Source organism: Astatotilapia calliptera, chromosome 3, assembly GCF_964374335.1.
Source record: "Astatotilapia calliptera chromosome 3, fAstCal68.1, whole genome shotgun sequence".
Taxonomy (NCBI): domain Eukaryota; kingdom Metazoa; phylum Chordata; class Actinopteri; order Cichliformes; family Cichlidae; genus Astatotilapia; species Astatotilapia calliptera.
In genome coordinates this window covers 47542310-47565516 of record NC_137424.1, presented here as the reverse complement: position 1 = coordinate 47565516, position 23207 = coordinate 47542310, and the positions used below count along the sequence as shown (strand labels likewise).

General features: G+C 44.1%; 1 protein-coding gene across 8 annotated transcripts; it reads left to right on the top strand.

Moving 5' to 3' along the window:
- The first annotated feature begins 1096 nt into the window (after window positions 1–1096).
- arhgef11 (Rho guanine nucleotide exchange factor (GEF) 11) lies at window positions 1097–23163 on the top strand. Of its 8 annotated transcripts, none has more exons than XM_080298469.1 (42): window positions 1097–1717; window positions 2669–2866; window positions 5336–5427; window positions 5530–5634; window positions 6667–6716; window positions 6813–6870; window positions 6955–7154; window positions 7264–7335; window positions 7558–7665; window positions 8121–8169; window positions 8788–8825; window positions 8941–9033; window positions 9676–9744; window positions 9860–9964; window positions 10313–10411; window positions 10570–10612; window positions 11807–11903; window positions 12018–12140; window positions 12640–12663; window positions 12779–12905; window positions 13795–13888; window positions 14215–14244; window positions 14459–14585; window positions 14723–14926; window positions 15140–15187; window positions 15487–15635; window positions 15770–15910; window positions 16382–16458; window positions 16549–16674; window positions 18237–18354; window positions 18442–18590; window positions 18691–18766; window positions 18847–19029; window positions 19133–19214; window positions 19318–19398; window positions 19754–19809; window positions 19899–20039; window positions 20179–20406; window positions 20745–20858; window positions 21001–21308; window positions 22436–22568; window positions 22678–23163. In XM_080298469.1, exons 2-42 carry the CDS (start codon window positions 2832–2834, stop codon window positions 22725–22727), a joined length of 4302 nt encoding a protein of 1433 aa, XP_080154595.1. In that variant the 5' UTR covers window positions 1097–1717; window positions 2669–2831; the 3' UTR covers window positions 22728–23163. The 8 variants fall into 8 exon arrangements, with proteins under 8 accessions (XP_080154595.1, XP_080154599.1, XP_026018545.1 ...); XM_026162760.2 differs by lacking the exon at window positions 1097–1717 and adding an exon at window positions 5017–5031 and having other exon boundaries at window positions 2683–2866; XM_026162758.2 differs by lacking the exon at window positions 1097–1717 and adding an exon at window positions 3303–3335 and having other exon boundaries at window positions 2683–2866.
- The last annotated feature ends 44 nt before the right edge of the window (window positions 23164–23207 follow it).

The window sequence follows — 23207 nt, the reverse complement described above, 5'->3', positions numbered from 1 at the left end:
TTATGTCATTTTGTGTCAAAATTCTGACACAATAAGCCCACAGTATTACTATCTCGAATTTTCTAGTTACTTCTGAGTAGAAATGTCAAGACTCCTGAGTGGAATTTCACAGAGAGGAAGCAGTAAGTGAGGCTGGAAAGAATCACATCAAGCATCCAGAAAATCACCAGGGGCCTCCCAGGGTTGTGTCCTCCTCTCTCCTCTCCTCCCAATAAGCAAACCTCAGAAGACCCGTCTGGTAAAATCGTGAAGTTCACAGATGACATGTCATTAGACTCATCGAGGATGGTGATGAGCGTGCATAAAGATGTGGGGTTGAACGGTACTGTGTGTGCTGTAAAATTCTTCAGATTTCTGGGATCCACAGTCTCCCATGATCTTAAGTGAGGACAGAGCAGAGGATAGACTTCCTGCACCAGCTTAAAGGTCAGCCTGGCTCAGGAGCTGTTGATCCAGTTCTACTCTGCAATAATCCAGTTTGATCTCTGCTCATCCATTACTGGTTTGGATCAGCCACAGGACTACAATGGTCTACAACGGAAAGTCAAAAATTCATTGGTGCCAACTTGCACTTCATGCGGGACTACATTGCAAACCAATGACACGCTGGACACAAGCTGTTCCAACTGCTCCCCTCTAGGCGCTACAGAGCACATCAGGCCAAAACAACCAGACATCTGTACAGTTTCTGTCCGTAGGTCACTCATATATTGTCTACTACTAAAAAACCCACCGTACCTGCTACTGAACCAAAGCATGCATAACTCAAAATTTTGTGATATGATTCCAATACCTTGACTTGCTCACGGGAAAGAAAAATCATTGAAAGAAATATAACGAAACATGAAAAAATATATTTTCCATAATTTGTTAAATATGATGATATTTTTTTTTTTTATGAAAATATGTTTCATAAAATCTGTGGCACAAACAAGCTAGAGTGATAGCGACGGAAAAAATAAATATTTATGTCAATTATTTAAAAATATATTTTTATTGAAAAAAAAATCTTTCCATAAACGGATGCAATTCAAACTTATCCTGTCTGGTTACTGTCCGGTTGTAGTACACAACCCTGACCAAACGAGGGCGGTGTTTACGCTCTGTGTGTACGTCGTGTGATCCTTGAGGATATGGTGGTGGATCAGCAGCCAGACAAGACAGCAAGATAACAGCACAGCATACAGCTTGTCAAGGACTTTGGAGAGGAGATAAACATATGCTACGACGATTATTAATTAAATCCGGGTTTTTGTGGCAGACCACGAGAGGGAAGCAGATTCTGCTGTAACCGCTGTGTATTTGGAAAGAAGACCTGAGGAGGAGCTCTTACTGGAATCGCTTTGCCTTCTCGCTAACTAGCTAATATGCAACTCTGCGTGTGAATTTGCACGAAAACAAGACTGCTGGATATAACAAGCCGGGGCTTGCATTGACTCCCCTCCCCTTTCCTTTCTCATTGTGATATCCACCTGCTCACATGCAGCTAAAGTCATGCCGGTCTTTCGTCTTGCAGATATAGCCGGTTAGCAAACTAGCTCGGAGGCTCGGCAGGTGAAAGCCGGGCACGCAGCGCTTCGGTTCTGCGTGAGACACAACGCCATGCCGCTGGTTGAAAGAGGCCGATTCGTAGAGCTGACTTCACCGAGCTAACGCTAGCTGCAATTAGCAGGCCGCTGCAATCATCTTCAAGTCAGCTAATTACACAAAGCCACAGGTGAACGGTGGAGATCACCTTTCGCTTTCTTTCTTTGCTGTGCTTACTTGTATATAAGCTCCATCTGCGGGGTGAGCCAATACCCAGTAATCTGCTAATCGGCTAGCCCTTTAGTTAGACAGTAGCGTTAATGCAAAGCCATTTGTAGCGTCTTGGTTTTGCTGTTGTTTACATTGTTAAGAAAAACAGACTGTTTTCTGTAGCTTACAGCTAGCTCGGGTGAGTGATAAGGCTGTTTGTAAACGTGTATATATATATATATATATATATATATTTTTTTTTTTTGTTTCACTAATACACGCAGTTTGATACTTGTGTATTGAGTAATTTGCACTAGATAGCCACATGTACATCACTACAGATCATATTCACTTTGTGGTGGCTTTATTATTTTTAAGCATTATCAGTGAAAGCAAAGTGAATGAGCAGTACTCATTTGAATGGGGTTATTTAGTCTGGGATCTCTGCTGAAGCCTCCACATGTAAACAAGTCTGAGTCAAGTGAGTGTCAGGTTCGCATTAGTATTTCTTTTAACTGCACGTAATCACCGAATATCCAGTTAATCCTCTGAACGTTATTTATCCATGTTGAAGCAGTTACTTTAAACCTGACACAGACAAAAACAAAAAACAGCAACAAAAAACCCAAAAATGGGATGTTGTTGACCTCCTGGAGCATAGCCAGACATATCAGCCCATTCATTCATGATTGATGATCTTTGTGGAAGTAGGTTGTCCTCTATCCATTTGCCACTAATGTGAGACCTCAGCACCAAGCCACCAACGATCTGTATTTAATTTTAACCACTAATGTAAAGGGGTGAAGACAAACCCTGGGGAGATTTGAGCGTTTATAGTTTTAGCAGCACTTTCCTTTAAATCCTACTGAGGCTAAAACTGGAACCACTGGTGTGAAACATGAAGAGCACTGTGTCTGATCTAAACCCGCAGCCCTGTAGCGTGGAGATCTGATCAAAGCGCAACAGAAAGGCTCATTGTACGGACTGATAGTTGAAGAGGAAACGGAGATCATGGTGGTGATAACAAAAGCAGCCCAGTGACAGCTTTGAATCCCACACCAGGAAGCAGAGGAGTGTCTATAAAGGCTGCAGATATGAGTCTCCGCCAACCCACCTCCACGCTGGACAGGTAGGAGCCTCACATCCGCTACACCGAGACAGTTTATGTGGGTAAAGGTATGCCTCTTTACGCCTCGCTAAAAAAATGTGGTATTCCCAGGTGAGCATTGTTTTTATCTGATGGATGTGCAGTGAGGCCACTGGAAGAACAGCTCAGACGGCTTGTTGACTTCAGGAAAAAAAGCAAAAGATTGCACAATAATGTTCATTTATGTCATTCAATCTGCATCTCCTCTAATAAAACACTGGATGTAGTGCACCCCGTCTTGTTTGTTAATGTCACCACTTTCACCATATATCCCTGCACTGTGTGATCGTCTTTGTGATGCATCTTTGTTGTTTATCATGTGTCTTTCCTCTTTCTCCTGCTGTATACTGTTTTCCCCGATTTGCACGTGCCCATTACCTCGCACTGCTGTGTCTTTGTGTGTGTCATGTGACGGCAGGGCAGCCAATAAGACAGACAACCAACTGTTCAGGTAGGACAGCTGCCCGGTGGTCGCTCATGTCAGGGTTTGGGGGTTAGTGAAGCCTACAGATTGTACAGCTGTGGCAGCAGATTTCTCAGCGGTTGGCTGCTTGTTTTTTTTCACAGTGCTTTGGAGACATTAGGAACCCAAAATACAAGAAAAAAAACATTTTATGACCTCGTTACGTGCACGATCCTCACATGAACACTTAATTTTAAGTGATAAAGAAACACTTTGACATCTTTATCTAAATACTGCCGTTTTGTCAAAGCCGCTGCTGCAAGTATAGCTCTGTGCTATGCCTATGTCATAAGAGCTAACCCTTCTGATACCCCTCAATCTAACCTACAGCCCCAATGTTCATGACCCTGGAGATATAACTACATGTGACCATTGACCAACGCATGCAGGTTTAAATGATGGCAATGGTGTTCACCACCTGTGTAGGTGCTACGTAGATTAATTGCAGAAGTCTCAAATCAAACACCAGAAATTGAGAGGGTTCCTACTCTTAATTTGTCAGGTATGGAGTGAACTTGCATTACTGGGTAGCTTAAGCCTCGATTATACTCGTGGTCATGGACACGTACACAGACAGCTGGAGACACCACAGCCGAATATCATTTATGCTATCCTTATTTGAAGTCCACCATGTGGTGCATGTGCATAGTTGGTGCATTTAAATATCCATCCATCCATTTTCTACCGCTTATCTGGGGCCATATCACAAGGCAGCAGCCTAAGCAGAGAAGCCCAACCACCTCCTGTAGCTCATCTGAGTGAACACTGAGGTGTTTCCACACCAGCCAAGAGATGTAATCTGTCCATGGGACTACCCAGGGACATCCTCCTGGTAGAGCACTCCTGGAACACCTTAACAGGAAGGATCCTGTTCAGGTACCCGAATCATCTCAGCAACTCCTTTGTTTGTCAAGGTTATGCTGATAGTGTCTCCTAAGGCACGTTGGTCCGGGGTGAGCTACCTTGCACAGGATAGATGTACCAGAGCCCTGTAATACCTGGGATAGGCTCCAGCCCCCCTGAATTGGATAAACAGAAGAGCATGGTTGGAAGGATGTAAACCACTGAGTGAAATTAAAGTGTTCAAGTGAAACTACTCAGAGTAGGAAAACAAAGCAAAAGGCTTCTAGAAGGACATGAACTGCAGTGATGTTGGTGATTTTTGCCGTCTGCTGCAGACTGTCGCAGTTTAAAACAAAGCTGTTCCACATTGGAGCAAATCCCCACATTGGAGTAGCCAAAACCAGTTTGATTTGAGAATTAGAGACATTCTCAAGATAATTTTTTTCGTTCAGATTTCTTTTGTTTCTGTTTTCTGATCACCTAACCCTTAAGTAAGTGATTGTTTCGGTGCTACTTGCCTATGTGAGGAGCTCTATCTGTCCTGATCACAGCACATTTCTTTGGATTTAAAATGACCTTTGTTTGAATTATTCCCTTCAACCTTCCATCACACCCCTTCATATAAATATATTCCTTGAAGTCATGGCTGCTTTCAGTGTTTACAGTCTGTAACAGTCTGAAGGGCATAGTGATGGTTTAAGCAGCCTGCCCTCTCCCTCAGTCTGTTTCTCTCTGTTGTTTTCTCCGTCTTATTCTTTATTCTGACTTTCTGCTTCTTCCCCCCTTCTCTGTTTCTTCCTTCTTTCCTGTCATGCTTCGCTTTCAGCCCTTTTGCCGCTTGGTGAGTTTTCCTGTCAACTGCTATCTTGTCTCTTCTCTGCTATTCATACACTTATTACTGTTAATACCACAGCAAATATAACCGTGTGCCTCCATTGAATCTCCTTTTCTCTCTTCATTTTCTGCATTCCTGGCTAAGCTTTTTGGCCTGTTCTCTGACTTTTGATTTCTCCTCCACTGACCCTCATGTTTTTCATTTATTCCCTTCAGAGCTTCCTTGTCCCTCCCAGAGCGTTTCCTAAATTGGCCTGTTCAGTATCATGCCATACTAAAGTCTCTTTCTGTTTCTCGTCTTTCAAATCCAGGATCAACAGTTTGACAATTGGGGACTCGGAGCGTAAATCCTCTGGCCCTCAGCAGAGAGAGCCAACGGCAGAAATCATTTCTGACAGTACAGGTAACTGCGACTTATGATGGGTTATTTTTAGTTGCCGTTATATTCTTGTTTCATTTAATGTCATCCCGCCGCTCATTACGGCTTCTTCTTCTTCTCCCCCAGGCACTGGACTTGTGCACAGATGTGTGGTTGTGCAAAAGGACCAGCTGGGCTTCGGCTTCACCGTGTGTGGAGAGAGAGTGAAGCTGGTACAGAATGTCCGACCAGGTGAGACAGAGATGCTGCGCCTGCGTTGTCATAGAAACGTAGACAGTGTTAAAAGGTGAACGCAGGTGCAATTACATCACCTTTTGGGTTTTGAAGGCTCATTGAGCATCGTTGCCAACCTCACCTTAGTTGCAAAACCCAGAGAGGAGTAGAGGCGGGTCTGACTGTGAAACAGCACCCTCACTGGCTAACAGCTTGTGATTGACATGTTGTTAGCCAATGAGTGAGCAGATAATACTGCAGATAATTGCCCTTTTTAAACGTAATTTAGTGAAGATTTGTTGTTCAGTATGGTAAACTGAGTCCTTCTCACACACTCAAACACGTTATGCAACACGCCACAGCCCCACCCATTCATAAGTGGACTTTTTTCTATGCTTAAGTGTTTTCAGGCTAATATTTACTCACATTCACGCCCAAGAGCAACTTGGGGTTAGTATCTTGCCCAAGGATGTTTGGCATGCAGACTGGAGCAGGGATCAAACCACCAGCCTTTATGATTAGTACATGACCTGAGCTACAGCTATCCTGTTATGATGACCCAAAACGAGTGACTGAGACCGTAAACTCGCCAGGATTGTGTTTACAGAATCCAGTTTCCCATCTGTGAACATTAACTAGCATTAAATGAATGCGATACAACAAATAACACCATCTCATTTGCTAATATGCCAGCAGCAATCAGTAGTTCTATTGTTGTAACACCACTTCGGGCTTAACGGCGGCAGTAGCTCGGCTCCAAGGACGGCAAAGTATCCTTGGAACCACGAGGTGCTCTCTGATTCGCTTATCAGAGTGAATGTGATTGAATTTTTGATAGATGGAAGAACAGTGTTTGTATGACTTTGTGTGAGTGAGGCATGTCACCGTGGATTTCTACGAGTCATCACTGTAAAGAACGCTTGTTCAAATGCAGTCTGACCCACATGCTCTGGTTGGTGACGGATTACAGCCGTGCTGACTATGTGTGAGTTAAATCGTCCTTTATCCTTTGCATGAGTTTGAATGTATGTTTGTATGGATGCTCTTCAGGTGGAGCAGCAGTGAAGGCTGGTGTCCAAGAAGGGGACAGAATCATAAAGGTTTGTACTGCTTTCCATGTCACTGAATGTGGGAATCTGTGCTTTTTGTTCCTATTCAATAGTAACATTACTGATTCTGTCTCTCTTTCTGCTCAGGTGAACGGCTCGTTGGTTGCCTCCATGTCCCATCAAGAGGTGGTAAAGCTCATAAAATGTGAGTATATGTTTGGCTTTAGTGGTTACATGTTTTTGCTTTTCTTGTTTTAACCTCATTCTTTTATCATTTATCATTTCAAAGCTGGATCTTACGTCGCACTTACACTACAAGGGCCGTCTCCATCAACCACCTCCTTGCCCTTAGAGCCCCTCGCCACTGATCACACTCTTAATCAAAGATCATCTCTGGCTGGGGAGGCTGCACCTCCTCCACCTCCACCCTTGCCCTCTGGACTGAGCAGCACCCCCTCCCAAAGGATCACAGGACCCAAACCACTACAAGTACATGAAACTTTCAGGACTGATATCTAGTCGGTAAAGCTTACTTACCAGCAGAGTAAACGTCAGTGATTTACAGGGGTTTTTTTTGTGTGTCACACTCATTTTTTAGGACCCACAAGTACAAAAACATGCGACTCAGATACTCAGGAAAATGCTGGAGCAGGAAGAGGCCGAGCTGCAGGTATCCATGCCACCTGTGCTATTTGTTTATCGATACATATCAGTGAGCTGCCCGTGTTGCAGAAAAATCTAGTGCATGCTGTCTCCCGTTATCACCGTGTACTTGAATAAATATTTTTTTAAGCTCCTTTGGCCTGTTTTGCTTTTGGAATACTAGTTAAGATAAAGTTGTGTGGATAAAATCTGCTGTTTATAACCAGACGGAGACTGACTTGATTTGCAGGACTTGATGGATGAGCAGCTGAGGAACCCGTCGCCATTGCTGGAGGAGCGAATTGAAAGCGCCAAGAGGAGAGCTCACCAAGTCAGAGTCAAGATTCAGCAAGATGTGGTGAGGCAACCCGGCTGTTTTACTCTATTACAGTTTCTGTAATCGCTGAAAAGCTCCTGTAACATTCACTTAATGATCTTACTAGGACAGAGCATACACTAAGACACAATAAAAAGAACAAACCATATTACTAGAAAGGCAACATGACCAGATAAATTCAGTTAAGTTAAAAAAAAATGTTTTCAGGGGAAACATCAAACAGAACGATCTGACTAACATGCTTGGTGCTTTTTTCCATTTGCATCAGGGACATAAAACAATGTCATTCTTTTAAATTGATTTGCTGCTCTAACTGTGCAGTATTGCTCTCATGAAAGACTTTAATTCCTATCCTGCAAACCCTGATTGATCCCCAAAAATGAATTAATTCTATCATAAAGGTAATAAACAAGCGTAACTTCTGTTTAAAGCTTGTGCTTCAAATCCATTTAACTCGCTTTATTTTTGGTTCGTAGGAGGGAACGAGGTCAGAATCTGTCACAGGCTACTTCATAGCAGGAGAAGGTTTGTATCTGTGGGTCTTTGTAAAGCTTCACAATATACAGTGCTGTTTAAAAGTCTCGAGCCACGCGTCATCTTTCTTCTTTCTTTTTTTAAAGAGGAGTTGAGCAACAGGCTTTCTGAAAGTCTTTCAGAGCTTCTATTTGGACTTGTCTGCTTTTTCACTCATCTTCAGTCCAGTCCTTGTACCTGACCATTTTCAGAGGAATGTTTATTTTTTTAAGCTACTTAACAAATAAGCTGTGTTAAGAATGAAAAAGGAAACTAACTGTAAACTGAACCTAACTAAAAGTGACAAAGATAACACAGTTTGACTGACAGAAGATTGTATGAGTCCCATAAAGATATTAGCCGGAAACTTGGCGATTCTTCGCGTTGTGTGCAGTGAGTCATTAAAAAAAAGTTTCTAGAGTAGATGAGCGGTGTCTTAAAGTCGTGCCATTAAGAATCCAGTGAGGTGAGGGTCCTTAGTCATCTATAAAACACAGTGGAGGCTCTGTCATGGTGTGAAGCTGGTCTTTTGCACAGCACTCTGTGTCTTTTAAGCTTTATTCACTAAAAACTTTAATGATAGATTTGGTTGCTTCATAATCGGTTTCAATTGATTCTTTGCTTTCACAGGGCGACAATCAATAGACTCCAGTGAAGGAGACATGGAGGTAGGCGCCACAATCTCTCTTTTAATAAGCTTGTTTGTGTGTGCTTGTGCATGTGCACTCATCCCGTCCCGCTCGTCCTTCTTCATTCCCTCCTTCTCCTCGTCCTCCTCCCCAGGCCTTTGAGAGTCCCCACTCCTCCCCCTCATTTTCCTTCAGGACCCCCCTGCACCGGCGCCAGACGTCCGACATATCCACCTTATCTGATTTGGTGAGATTGATGCACATATTCACTGCAAAGACTTTTTCCTCTTTCTGCTGCTGGAGGCACACAGGACTAATGACTGACAAAATCAGAGGATCATCATCACACGATTAAGATAAATGTGTACTGGAGTGGTAGGAGGGCATGCAGGTCGAAAAGAAAAAAAGAAAGTGAGAGAGGGAGACGGAGAAAGGGCACCACGTTAATGTATCACTTTGGAAATTTCCGATTTAGTGGTGTCATGTGATTGTTACCAAACCAGGCTGAATGTTATTAATCACTTTTATAGAGCAGAGTCAGTAACTGAGGAGACGATGCTGTATTACACAACATTTCCAGTCTGTACTGGGAGTCTGCGTTCGTACCTGCATGTTCTGCATGGTTCACTGTGACACGCCGACCCTTCAAGGCAACGGCTGCTTTCCTTCTCAGACATTCAGGCTGTCGCTTCCTGCCTGTTTCTGCCGTGTGGCACTTTGATTTGCCCTTTCCTTTCAAATGCACCAGACAGTTGCTGAGATCATTTTTCAGCATGAATATATTCATTATTTATATTGATCCCTGCACATGAATTATGTGAATTAAAATGCACATGTGTGTTTTCCAAAGTATTTTCCGTTTTCTGAAATCTGTGTGTGTCTGTTCAAGGGTGGAAAGGCTCAGATCATCGGGCCCGAGGAGGAAGATGAAGAATATGACGGCTATGCATTTAATGAGGTGACATAGATAGATGGATATAATTTTTTTTTTTTTTTTTGGAAGATGTCTCTTCTTTTTTGTACATTTTCCACCAGTTGAGCATCCCTTCATATTTTTCCCATCTTTCTCTCAGATGGACGGTCCATACCAAGATATTGAGCTGTTAAAGGCACGACCAGCACACATGGCAGTGTTCATGAGATATGTCTTTACCCAGCTTCTGGATCCCAACCCTCTGGTCAGTTTATATTATCTTTTGCACAAGGTTCAGTAAACTCCCCATTTTCCCAAAATTTGAATTTTATTGCAGTTATGTCATGTTTCAGACTTTAAGAGGAGGTTAAGTGTGGGACGACACTCGAGTTCATATGCGTGTGAAGGCAGATAAGCAAATATTTGTGGCAATACAGTTTAGCTTTTTATTCAAGGCCTCCAATTTTAGTAGTTCAAAATGTTTCTGATAATCCAGAATCTTATGTATATTTCAATTAAATTGGTGCATGTGAGCACTAAGTTACACAAACGCACGTGCATGTCTGTGTTTGATTTCTTACTTTCATGGTTGTTTTCTGTGTTTCTGCATCAGCTGTTCTACCTGTCTGTGGAGGCTTACCTCGGCTCCCTTCCTAAAGATGCCCGCACTCTTGCACCTCAGATCTGCTCCCTGTTCCTGGAACCAGATGCTGTATGTAATGAGTCTAATCCTGTTATCCCTGTATTAACTGACTGGTGATGATGGTACCACAATTATCTTGTGTGCTCCGGTTAAAAAGGACTGACTCTATATTTTTACCATAGAGTAACTGTAAGAAAGAAAACATGTTTTTTTTTTTTTGGTTACAGCCCCTGAAGATTAAAGTACGAGAGGAGTATCTTGCTGATATCGGTAAGTGAACTAAAAGCGCGTGTTCGTGTTTGTGTTGATGTATCCAGTCATATACAGAATTTTCTGTTTTGTGAAAAAGCCTCCAAAAGTCAACCTTGACCACATTTCATTAAGGTAAATTGGCGAAATGAAGGTCTTCAAACTGTAGCATCATGTTTGTGTGATGTAAGAATTGTGCAGGCAGTGAATTCACAGCAACTCAGTGAGCGCCATTCCTGCCTCATGTCGCCTACCCACTTCCTGCTCAGTGCCAGATGTGGGAAATGTTATTAGGAATGCCTGCTCAACTGTTATTAATGCAAATATCAAATTAGCCAGTCGCATGCCAGGAAGTGCACACATTTAGGCATGTAGACATGGTTAAGATGACCTGCTGAAGTTCAAACTGAGCAGCACAGGAAGGTTTAAGTGACTTTGAGTGTGGTGTGGTTGTCGGAGCCAGATGGGCTGGTCAAAAAATGCTGATCTGCTGGGATTTTCCCACACAGCCATATTTAGGGTTCACAGACACTGGTCTGAAAAAAAGAGAGTTATCTGAGAGAAAATGCCTTTTTGATGCAAGATGACAGAGGAGAGCGGCCGGGCGGTTTTTAGCTAATGGGAAAGCAACAGTAATGCAAATAACCACTCATTATAATCAGGGTTTGCAGAAGAGCATCTCTGAACACCCAGCACATCAGAAGAAGAAGATTGCAATGGGAGAACAGCAAACTCTGACTGTAATTCATGCAAACTCAACAAAATTGGACTTGACAAGACTGGACTGGATGTGGCCTGGTCTGATGAGTCTCTGTGGACATCATTTCACTGTGGACCAAAATCTCAGAGGAATGTTTCCAGCTCCTTGATAAATCTGTGCCATGAAGAATTGAAGCAGTTTTTAATGGAAAAAAGGGGTCCAACATGGTAGCAGCAACATGTACCTAATAAAGTGGCCAGTGTGTCTCTCTTCCCCCAGTGATCCACCAATGCAGTGCATCTTTTGCCCACAAGGTGGAGCCTGCCAAACAGTTTGAGAGTAGCTAGAGTAAATAAATAGTAGTCATCAAATTTAAAGGTTCATGTTATTCTGTCAAAGCAAACATGTTATTTATTATTATTATCAATATCATTATTATTATTATTAAAAATATTAGTTTGATTTTTCCTGCTGACTAACTGTACCCTTTGCTATTATGTCCATTGTCTCATAAGAAAATCGACTTCATGCTCAGGAGGACATCCGGGGACCTCTGTCTGAGCTGCAGCAGCTTGTGCTGCCAGAAATCCAGGACCAGCTGCAAGACTACAGGTACATCACAGAGGATTCATTTTGTTTGTTTATTCAGTGGAAAAAAATTTTTTTAAATCCGAAGAAGAGTTTCTCAGAGGGTTACATTAACCTCGTGTCCGTGTGTTTCAACAGGAACAAGCAGATGATGGGTCTCGGTTCTCTGTTTGGAGAAGGAGACCTGCAGCACCTTGATGGAGACACTGTGAAAGAGAAACAGGTGGTGGACAAACAAGTCACCGCCCTGTGGGAAATACTGTGAGTCTGTCTGCATTTATCGTGGTATTTTAGCCCTAAACTGTAAAGTTTAAACCACATCGAGTTCAAAGTGAAGGCAGCGGTTTGTTTTTGTTTGATCGGCTGATTCAGCTTTCTGTGTCTGTGTTGCTGTGTCCAATTAAGTTTATTTACTCGTGCTCTCACCACACGCGCACACACAGACTGAGCCAGGTTTCCCTAGCGACGCCGTCAGTTGTTCGGCGTCCAATAAAACTGTTATTACATATCAGTAAAGCTATCATGACAAAGGTCATTCATCCCGGCCACAAACTCTGGAAAAACCACATGACATTTCCTCCTCTCACGTTATACACACACAGAAGCTGCTTCCCGTCACATGACTGTGGCTCGGTGCTGTTTCTTGCGTTCTTATTTGCACCTGAATAAAGTGGATTTAAGTTTGAGGAGCTCTTTGGAAAAGGGATTTTTGTCGTGGAGGGAGTTAACAACGTTTTGTCTCTTTGTCTTCCTGCTGCAGATCAAAGCACGAGGAGGACAGAAGGTAAAAGAAGAGGCTCGCCTGTTGGAGTGAAATATAACAGCTACACCTGCATTAGAAATTTCCTAATTCTTCAAACCTTCTTTTCTGGTCTCTGCTCTTCACTCCTCTCCTTCAGTTCTCCTCTGGCTTCAGCTGTGATCCTCTACCTGCGTCATTCTGGGATCAAGCCTAGAGACTCCAAGGTCTTCCCCGGCCTGACCACAGAGAAGGACAAGTGGATCACTTTCTTAAAGTCCAAGAAGGTAAGAATGGAAACTTGCCTTTTATCTTGTCACCTTCTGCAGCTGTAATCATTAATGTGACGGCGTCTTGAAGAACAAACAAACTTGGAGAAAGTGAAAAGGACCCGGCCTGTGATTTTCTACCACAGTATTAGGTACACCCTACTGCTACCATGTTGGACTCCCTTTTGCCTTCAGAGCTGCTGTAATTCATCATGGCACAGATTCAATAAGGTGCTGGAAACATTCCTCAAAGATTTTGGTCCATGTTGACATTCATTGACATTCAAGTCATTGTCACGACAATATCCCCCCACACCATTACACCACCAGCTGAACAGTTAATACCAGGCAGGATGGATCCATGCTTTTGTTTATGCCAAATTGAGACCATCCAGATGTTGCAGCAGACAGGAGTGACACCATGTGTGATCTTCTGCTGCTGTAGCCCATCTGCTTCAAGCTTTGAAAGAGTTGTGCATTTAGATATGTTCTTCTTCATATCTTAGTTATAATGAGTCGTTATCTAAATTACTCTGGCCTTCCTATCAGCTCACTCATTCTCCTCTGACCTCTGACCCATCACTGAGGGACTTTTGCCCGATGAACTGCAGCTTACTGGTAGTCAAAACAAAGAGCAGCCTTTCTTTCTCATTCTGAAGCTCAGCTCAAACTTCAGCAGGTCCCGACTATGTTTACCTGCCTAAATGTACCGAGTTGCTGACGTATGATTGGCTAATTTGTGTTATCGAGCTGTTGAACAGGTGTACCTAACAAAGTGGCCAGTTTCTCTGCATTGATTGCATGATATTCATTTTGATGTGACTGTGTGTTTTCCAATTTTCTCTCTTAAAAGTTGTTGTTTGTCGCACTCGATCTCAGTGACTGAACTCAGACCTCCTCTCCACAGCTGAGCGGTACCAAGAAGGAAAAAGATGGAGAGGATAAAAAGAGAAATCCCATCCTGAAGTACATCGGCAAACCCCGGACCACATCCCAGTCCAGTAAATTAAACAGCACAAACACTTTAGAAGAAGCTTTTTAAATCATCATCCAGGCCCGGCTCATGGTCATGCTTCCTGCGGTCTCTCGACATTGTCTAATAACGGCTCCTGTCAGTGTCAGCTGATGGTTCGCTGACACACAACAAACAGCAGCATGCTGACACACGTGACCCTCTCACTCATTCTGCTTCTATTGATTCCTTTTTGTCCTTTGTTCGCCTTTTAATTGATTTTTCCTGGTTTCATGCGTTGATTTATGGGATTTTCATTGTGTCATTATTCTGATTTTTATTGTTGTTTCTGTTTGGCTCGCTTTGATTTTGTAGCATTCCATGTCCCGCTGTCACCCACCGAAGGTACTTCACTTATAATTTCACTTTTAATTTTACCCTTTTGTGCAAATTTAATTTTAAGAATCATACCTGGTGATGGATTTGAATTTTGTTTTTGTTTTTTCATCAACCGTTTCTCCTTGTAGTGTGTGTGTGTGTGTGTGTGTGTGAGAGGGCAAAAGAAAGGAATGTTATTTTATTATACCATTAAAGTAATGAGTAACGTTTGTATTGGCAGTCCGGCCTGGCAGCGTGCGGAACATCATTCAGCAGTTTGAGAATAGCACCGAGACCGGCGAGGAAGTCAGCGACGGCGCTGACCCGCAAAGGCTCTCCTCCAGCAGCCTCGGGGATGAAATGGACAGGTAGCTGCGCCTGCAGTATAAGTTCACAGCCAGCTGGCAGCAACTGAGTGAAGCAGACTTTGCTTTATTGTTTTTGTTGGAAGTGGTTAAACTGATTTAGCCTTTTGGGTTTGCTTTGTGTGCTCTGTCCCCACCAGCCCTCTACCAGTTCGCCTGGCTCGCAGCGAGTCACTAAAGGCTCAGGGAGAAGGGCGACGGCGGGGCGGCACCTCAGGAGCCGAGTCTGTGCCCCGCTCTCGTAGCGATGTGGACATGGAGGACTGCGCAGATGAGAGGGACGGGCCAGGCCTGAGGCCTCTGCAGCACAGCGCCTCGTCCTCTGCATCCAGCAACTCTGCACGGTAAAGATTGACCAAGCCAGACCTGTCGGGGTGCTCAAACACCAACACACGCACCTTAGCAGCCTTAAGGCAGGAGCTGAGGTCACTTTATTTGAAGGAGAGACTTTTGATCCCCTGAAGCACATGTAAATAAAGTTTTTTGCCCCTGATTTGACCCTGAGAATTATAGGTTTTCACCTAGTGCCGTCTTTCTCTCCACTCTCTCAAACTCAGGTCTCTAGAGAACCCTACACCCCCATACACCCCTCGGTCTAGACGCAGGTGAGTTAAACTGTTGTCACAGTAGATGGACAGGGCAAAGGAATAAAGATATGGACATTTGAAGATGAAGTTGGGTTCACAAGCAGGAAAATTTTTACTTTGATCATCTTACAGTACTAATACATTTTAAAAGAACTATTTAGACATGGAGTTACAGAGATGATCGTGGATTCACGGCTGATTATTTTCTGTTTGTCTCTTCGTGTGTCGTCCGCCACTGCTGTCTACCCATCGCTCCATCTCTCTGCGGGTACACGTCGGTCCGCCTCATCCACCCGTGTTTCTGGATCCCCGTGTAGGAGCGTGGAGTCGCCGCTGGCCCTGCTACCCGATGCTGCAGCACTGGAGGATGACGTGATGGATAGTAAGACCTGGCAGGAGACTGTTACCCCTCAGCTCCTTGCAACACTCAGCCCCAGTGAGGTGGATAGACAGGCTGTCATATACGGTAAGAGCTACAGCATTTAATTCTCAGTACAATCAGCAGGTTTTAATTTGCTTTTATTTCCTAATACACATCTCTCACATATGCGAGGTAGTATGACCCTTTCCTCTTTCCTCATGTGGCCTCATCCTGTTCAGAGCTGTTCACCACTGAGGTGTCCCACCTGCGAACCTTACGGGTCCTGGACCAGGTTTTCTATCAGAAGATGAGGACTGTCCTGAACTCTGACGAGCTGGCCTGCATCTTCCCCAACTTGCCTCAAGTCTACGAGCTCCACGGTCAGTGTTTGTCCACCATAGCTGCTAAAGGCCTGTGAAAGTGTTTATACACAGGCCTGGTTGTGACATTTTAATCAATACAAGCAAGAAAATGGAATAAAGATTGATGTTTGGATGTCTTCATATTAGTTAGATGAGTTAAATATGAAACGTATCCTGTGTAAATGGAAATCCTCCCTTTTTAAGAGCCCTTTGCTGTCCTGCTGTGTCTGTTTGCACACCCGATGTGTTGTACTTTGAGTTGCTTTGTGTTCACTGCTCTGTGTTGCTAGGTAAACAGCAGCTCTTCTTTATGTTTGCTGAGCCTTTATTTCGAGCCATGTAGACACTCGGTGTTAGACCACTGTACTCCCTCACTAAGGGGAAGCTTTGTCCTGATTCTTAAAAATACCCCGTGTGTTGTTTTCATGATTAATTTAAACATTTCCAGGCTTTGATGTTCTTTGTTGCTTTTGTGTCTCTCGTTTGCAGCGAGTCTGTGTGAGGCGATGAAGAAGCGAAGAGAATCGCCGATTGTTCAGGACATCGGGGATGTGATGCTGACCAGGGTTTGTTTTGCTCCTCCCGTCTCGATGGCAAGTAGAAACATGTTTTCGTGCTCCATATTCAGTGTGTTTACAGTTTGTGTGTGTTTGTAGTTTGAAGGGGCAGCCGGAGACGAGTTTCAGGAACAAGCGTCCCAGCTGTGCTGCCAGCAGTCTCAGGCTCTCGAGCTCATTAAGAGCAAACAGCGTAAAGACCCTCGCTTCGCTCACATTATCCAGGTACACACACACACACACAGCCTCTGACAAAACATGTAAAATATTCATGCAACACACACTTTGATGCTCCTTGTGCTTATTAAAGCTTTATGCAGTGAACACATCATTTTAAAAAAGTGTGTCATTTACTCACAGTTGACGACAGAAGTGTGTTCATGTGTGTACAGTTTGTCAGATTGTTCAAAACTGTGTCGCCTTACAATAACTGCACTTCTAAGTTCAACAGTTCAGATTTAAAAGACCAAAGTAAAAGTCACACAGTCGGAGGGGCTGTTGTTTTTACTGGGACTAAAATATTTTAACATTTCATACTTTGTGTGTTTGCCTTCATTTTTAATGACATGGTCTCTTTTGGCACACAGGAGGTCAGTGTTGCATCATTTCTAGAGTTTTGCTTCCCCCCAGCTGCGTTTTCTTTTTCACTGTCTCAGCTCATAGTCTCTCTATTTTTTGCTTCGTGAGAGGACATGAATTCAAGCTTTCCTGTTGGGTATTGTTATGTTATAACACTCCTTACAGAGGAATCTTAGAAGTTCTGTAGCCGCCGTTAGGCTCTTATGATTTAAATGTAGTTTTTCCCAACATCCTTTGCTCTCGTGAAGCCCTGCATCTTCACACTCCCACATCTGTGCTTTCCTGCCGGGATTATACATTCACTGTGATAATCCTGAGCAAGTTCACACCGAACGTACAGGACGCCGTCTTAGTCTGAAGCAAGCCTTCGTTGTTTTACCACAGTGAGAAAGCAGCGAGCAGGAGGTCGTGTCTGTGGCCGCAGCTGCAGTGGTGCACATGCAGGTTTTTATCTGGCTGCTGATCTTTCTGCTTTCTTTTTATGTCTTTGTGTGAAATCTTTGCATTTTCCAGTTAATTTTTCAGGAAGCAAACATGCTCTGTCATTATCATCAAAAACACAGCGGCCACTTTATTAGGTATACCTTGCTAGTTTCAGGTTGGCCTTCAGAGCTGCTTTAATTCGTCGTGCCACAGATTCAATAAGGTGCTGGAAACATTTCTCCGAGATTTTGATCTGTATTGACATGACAGCATGACGTAGTTGCTGCAGTTTGTTCTTCCACTTAAAGCTGCTCTATTGAACTGTGATGTGGTGACTGGATGTGATTTGAGTGCAGTAAACTCATGTTCAAGAAGCCAGTTTGAGATGATTCAAGCTTTGTGACATGACTTGTTGTCCTGCTGGAAGCATCCATCAGAAAATAGGTACACTGTGGTCATAAAGGGATGGACGTGGACGAGGCAGCCTGTGGTGTTTAAATGATCAGTTTGTACTGAGGGTCCAAAGGAACCAGATGTTCACAGTCCCTTAAATCAGTTTGAGCTTCAGTAGGTCATCCTGACTGAGTTGCTTCCGTGTGATTGGATGATTGGTGACTGATTTGTGTTGAGGAACAGTTGTTATTAATCGCTTTATATCTGTGATATTCGAGGGTGCACTAAATAGTTCTGTGTACAGGATAGTTATTATACCGTGTATATGTGTCATAGGTGTAATAAAGCGTATAGTTGTGTTTAAACATGACCGCGTTGTTTTATTTGTTCAGGAGTGTGAGGCGAGTCCTCACTGCCGCAGGTTACAGCTCAAAGACCTGCTGGTGTCAGAGATGCAGAGACTCACCAAGTACCCGCTGCTGCTGGACAAAATCGTTAAATACACAGAAGGTGAGGAAAAGCAGATCCAACATAACCCTGACCACAAACTGAGCTGTTGCTAGGAACCATGATCTTATTTGTTTTTGTTGATTTTAGCGGGCTCATCAGATTTGCCCTTGCTCCAGCGAGCGCACGCGTGTTGCCGAGGGATACTGCAGAGCGTCAATGAGGACGTTAGGGAATCGGAGCACCGGCAGCGCCTCAGCGAGTACCAGTGCAGGCTGGATGCTGCTCCTCAGTTCAAGGTGGCGTACAAGTTTAAAACTTTATTTTTCTTCTGATTTTTAAATGACAACGATTCATTTTTGATCTGTAAATGTTTCGCTTCGTTCTTGTTTCACGCAGAATGTGGACCTCACCACGAAGAGAATGATCCATGAAGGTCCTCTCACCTGGAAAGTTAACAAAGAAAAGCTGATAGGTGAGCATCGCTGTGGTCATTATGTCTCATCAGTTTAGTTTCAGGCCTTCTAACCACAAATATCTGCATTCCTGTGTCAGAGATCCAAGCGCTGCTGCTGTCAGACTGCCTCGTCCTCCTTCAGAAGGGCCCGGACGACCGCCTACAGCTGCGAAATCATTCCAGCAGATTGGGTGGAGGCGGGGGAGGCAGCGGTGACAGCAAGACCTCTTTCAGCCCTCTAGTGAACCTGGCGTCGCTGCTTGTTCGCCCGGTAGCTACAGGTACCTCGCAGCCTTTTGTTTCTCTGTTTTTGTAATTTTTAAATAATATTTAATTACCTTTTTTTTTTTTACAAATTTTATTTTTTATTTCTGTTTTCTCTAGACAAGAAAGCTCTTTACATCATCAGCACCACAGATATGCAGATCTATGAGCTGGTGGCTGCAACAACATCCAAGAAGGAGACGTAAGCTCTTTTCTTTGATTCATTCACATTTACCTGAGGAAACCTGTGCTGTGCTGCACTCTTCACTTAATTTAAAATGTCTTAACTTCTTCTTGTTAAACAGCTGGAAAGATTTACTGGAAAAGGCCATCTCTGCCGCCGGCGGATCGTCACCTCTGATGAATCACAGCTCGATACCCATGTCGTGAGTAGATTTGATTTGAATCATTTCTTTGATGAAATGTCCTGATTAGACAGTGAAAAAATTGAACTTTTCTGTCATTTAATTATGTAACTATCACTTATTTATGTTATTGTCGCATGAGTGGTCATGTTTAAGCAGGAAAAGCTGTCAAACTTTACCAAACTTAAAAGTGCAGAGTTCACATGTTCCAAAACAGTCCGACTGGCAGGATTGGAGTCTTTGGTGGGCTGATTCTGGCCCGCAAGCCTTATGTTTGACCTCCCTGTTTTAAACACAATATGATGATCTGTATGTTCTTTTGATCTGTTTATTTTTAATCCAAAAATATGCGTCATACTCTTTATTCTTCCTCCAGGTCCCCGAGTCTACGCAGTTCTTCCCCCGTCTCGACTGGCAGCAATGCCTACGGAGGTAATGACCACGCCGCGATCGTCGGCCTCAGATCTGTAAACATTCTGCAGATGTTTTAAAAAGCTTTCTCCAACTTCGCTTTCTCCCAGATAACTCGATGACGGAGCAGTCAGACTCCACGGAGACTCATTCCAACAGCGACGAGCCCGCGATCTCCCACAGTACGCCTGTGGACCAATCGGAAGCTTTGCTCAAAGGACAAGGCGTGGCGGAGGCCGCTCTGCAAGACGGTGAGAGCCTCCGAGTATTTTACGTTGGATTCTGTTTCTTCTGATTGTGGAACATAAAAAGTAGAAAAGAAAGAAATCGAACCTTTAAACCTGAATCATCGCTAATCCAAAATTCATCCCTTTTAAAAAAAATTTACAGTTGAAACCCTGCGGCAGCTCATATTACAAGATTTCGGAGAGGACTGTTGGAGCCACGATTCAGATGATACACCCACCAATGAGACGGCCGCTGAAAGCAACTCATTCACAGAGAGGCAGCGACCGGAGTCTCTGGAGACGGTCCTCAGCTGCTGCACCGATGAATGGGAGGCGGAGCCAGAAGAGCTGCTGCTTGCAAAAGCACCCAAACCTCAGGTTGTGAGGAAAGGTAAACACAGCCTGGCTGCCGAGCACCCGTTTTTTCATGATTTTTTTCAGCAGCCGCTCACTCACGATTGCACTAAATTCTCAGATAATTAAACATCTTGAGCTATAATTTGCACCTTTTTCCCCCAATGAGGTGACACGTGGTCACTGTCATCTGCTTATATGACATCTGGGTGTGAATAATGGCCGCCGTCCTTTGCATGTCTTCTCTCTCACGCACTTTATCTTCTCGCTGTTGAGAACGTGACGGCACACTGGTTGCTTTAGTTCAACTCTTCACTCCTTTACACCTTTCAGTGCACTCCTCTTTTGTCACAAGTCTATCCTCTGTGTGCGTAGCTGTGGTTGCGGGTCCTCCTCCTTCTTCTTCTTCTGTCGCTGAAGACATCACTGATGATGTCACCCTCCCCTCCAATCAGTCATCCAAGTCAAGAAGCGAGGCCAAAAAGCAGGGTAATGCTGACCGACCTGGTCCACAGCTCTAGTTTTTTTATAGGTGTAATAAAGAATATAACATCTGATGTTAGCGGTGTTGATTTTACTCTCTGTTCATTCACTAAAACACTTCTTGTTTTGTTACACCTCTGCGATTCAGGAAATACCTTCTACCTGGTCATGCCCATAGAACAGGGCGAGAGCGTGACTGAAGATCTCAACGACCCCCCTACACCCACCGCCAGCCACTTCCCTCCACCTGTAGAGGAAATGACGTTGCCACAGACGCAGATGGAAGAAGAGCCGGCAGCCCGCGGCCCGGAGGCCAACCAATCAGAGACTATGCAACTAGAACAGGAAAAAGAAACAGGCCATTTGCAGGCTGCGCAACACACTCACGTAATCAGAAACGTGGATGAGATTTTTCATACGATTGAGGAGCTGATGACCAAGTTGCGCCACCTGAAGGTGAGTTTTGTGGAAAAGATGGCAACAAAAGAGCCGCCGGCGCAAGCTGGTTTTCTGTCTGTGCCAACTGCCAACTCCACACCCCCGACCATGTTCAGTGTGTGGTTATTAGACCTGAGTAACAGCAGAAGATTAGATATTAAATGCTTTAAGAAACTTTTGAGAAACAAGAATCTGAAGAGAGGGAAAAATGTGCATAATCATCACAGTTAATCTTCAGTCTGTCCAGTAAAGAAACATAGATCATTGTGAATAGGTTTCATTTGCTTTGGTGCGAATGAAGGTGATGACAGGACACCTGTCATAGCCTTAGATTGTGTCCGGTGCACAGATAGTGTAGCTCCCCAAAGATCGTTAACTGTGTCTCCCAGCACAGTCTGAAGGTGTGGAGGAGATGGCAGGAGGTATGCTGTTACATGAGGACGGCTGGTTAGGGTGAAAGGACTCCTGCATAATGACCTCTAGGAGGTCACTCAGGTGGAGGTTTGTGACCAAGCTTTAGTCAGACTGTATTGCAGAGACTCAAGGGCCCAACGTCCTTCAACGTCCCAGGATACCCACCGAGTCTGTCGCTTTGCTTGTTGTAAACAGACGGTGCCATCACACAGTTACTTCTATTTTTGCTCACCGTTAAGGCGCAGTAAGCAGCTGCAGTATTCTCCTGAAAGATAGGTGTCGCCACTCACACAGCATCACCACATAAGCACTGAAAGTGGAAGAGAAGTCTCATATTTTTGAAACTGTTGCAGCATATCCCGCTGCGCAATCTGACGATCTCTGAGCTGCTTTACTGAGCCGTCATTTAAACGGTGGTTAAAAACCGACATGATCGTACACTGGTGTCAGTTTTGTCACACACAGCCATGCAATAGGGAGAGAACAGAAAGCATAAAAGCACCATTAGTAGGACCTGTGCTCACAGCCGTGTGCCAGTTAGCATTTGGTGGCCTGTTCTCCTCACAGATGAGAGCAGGTTCACCCTGAACACGTGACAGACGTGAAAGAGTCAGGAGACCCCGTGGAGAACAGTTTGGTCTACCCTTGGATGCTCACAGACTTTCCCTTGCTAGCCAGCGTTCACATACCAGAAATAAGTGTGTTTCCTAAAACTGTTAACTCCTTTGCAGGAGATAGAGAAGGCCCACTATAAGCTTCTGGAAACTCTCAGAGAGTCCTCCATCAGTCAGGAGTCTGAGGACCAGCAGTGTCGCTCGGCAACCGTCTCCAGGACGCCGTCTCTGGATCGTAGCTCAGGAGATGGTGAGCACGCACTGAATTTGCAGCTTGAACTCTTACATATTGTTGGCCGATGATAGCAACTTCTCCTCTTGTGCTACTAATTAATGCTTTCATCCTTCAATCACACCAGGCAAAGAGAGCAGACCTGCGGAGCCCAAAATCCTGTCGACTGGATTCTGATGCGGCTGCATGGTAAATCCATTTGCAGTCGCTCAATCTTGATTGGCAGTCTGACGTAGCTATCCACTTTGGGGCTTCCCCTTAGACCCGGTTCCACTCACCCATCAGCCCCGCGTGCACCAGCCTGTGGCGCAGAACATCAAAAAGCCCGTCACCATTTCTTTGTTTCTGTTGCCCTGATATAACAGGAAGGTGAACTGACTCATCGAGGTTTCTGAGCTCAGTAAGCGCAGAATGAACGGAGTCCACGGAAGTTGAGGAATAAATACGAAGGAAAGGAAGAAAAAAGCAGAAGACAAGTTGACTGTGGAAGAGAGAAGTTGGAAAAATTGAAAGTGGAAATGTGAGCAAGTTTGGATATTTGTGAAGGAAAGAAGTGTTCATGTAATGCTTTTGGAGAACTGGTTGAAGGAACAGAGCAGCAAAAATGTTTAAATGTTAATTTAAAGAAGAAGAAAAAAAAAAATCAGAGGGACCCGT

Excerpts from the sequence above, each read along its gene's own strand:
- arhgef11 (XM_026162758.2), top strand. The coding sequence starts at position 2,832 with ATGAGTCTCCGCCAACCCACCTCCACGCTGGACAG. Across the intron at positions 15,188-15,486 it reads ACCCCTCGGTCTAGACGCAG|GAGCGTGGAGTCGCCGCTGG; the intron begins GTGAGTTAAACT and ends ATCCCCGTGTAG. Across the intron at positions 16,675-18,236 it reads GCTTCGCTCACATTATCCAG|GAGTGTGAGGCGAGTCCTCA; the intron begins GTACACACACAC and ends TTATTTGTTCAG.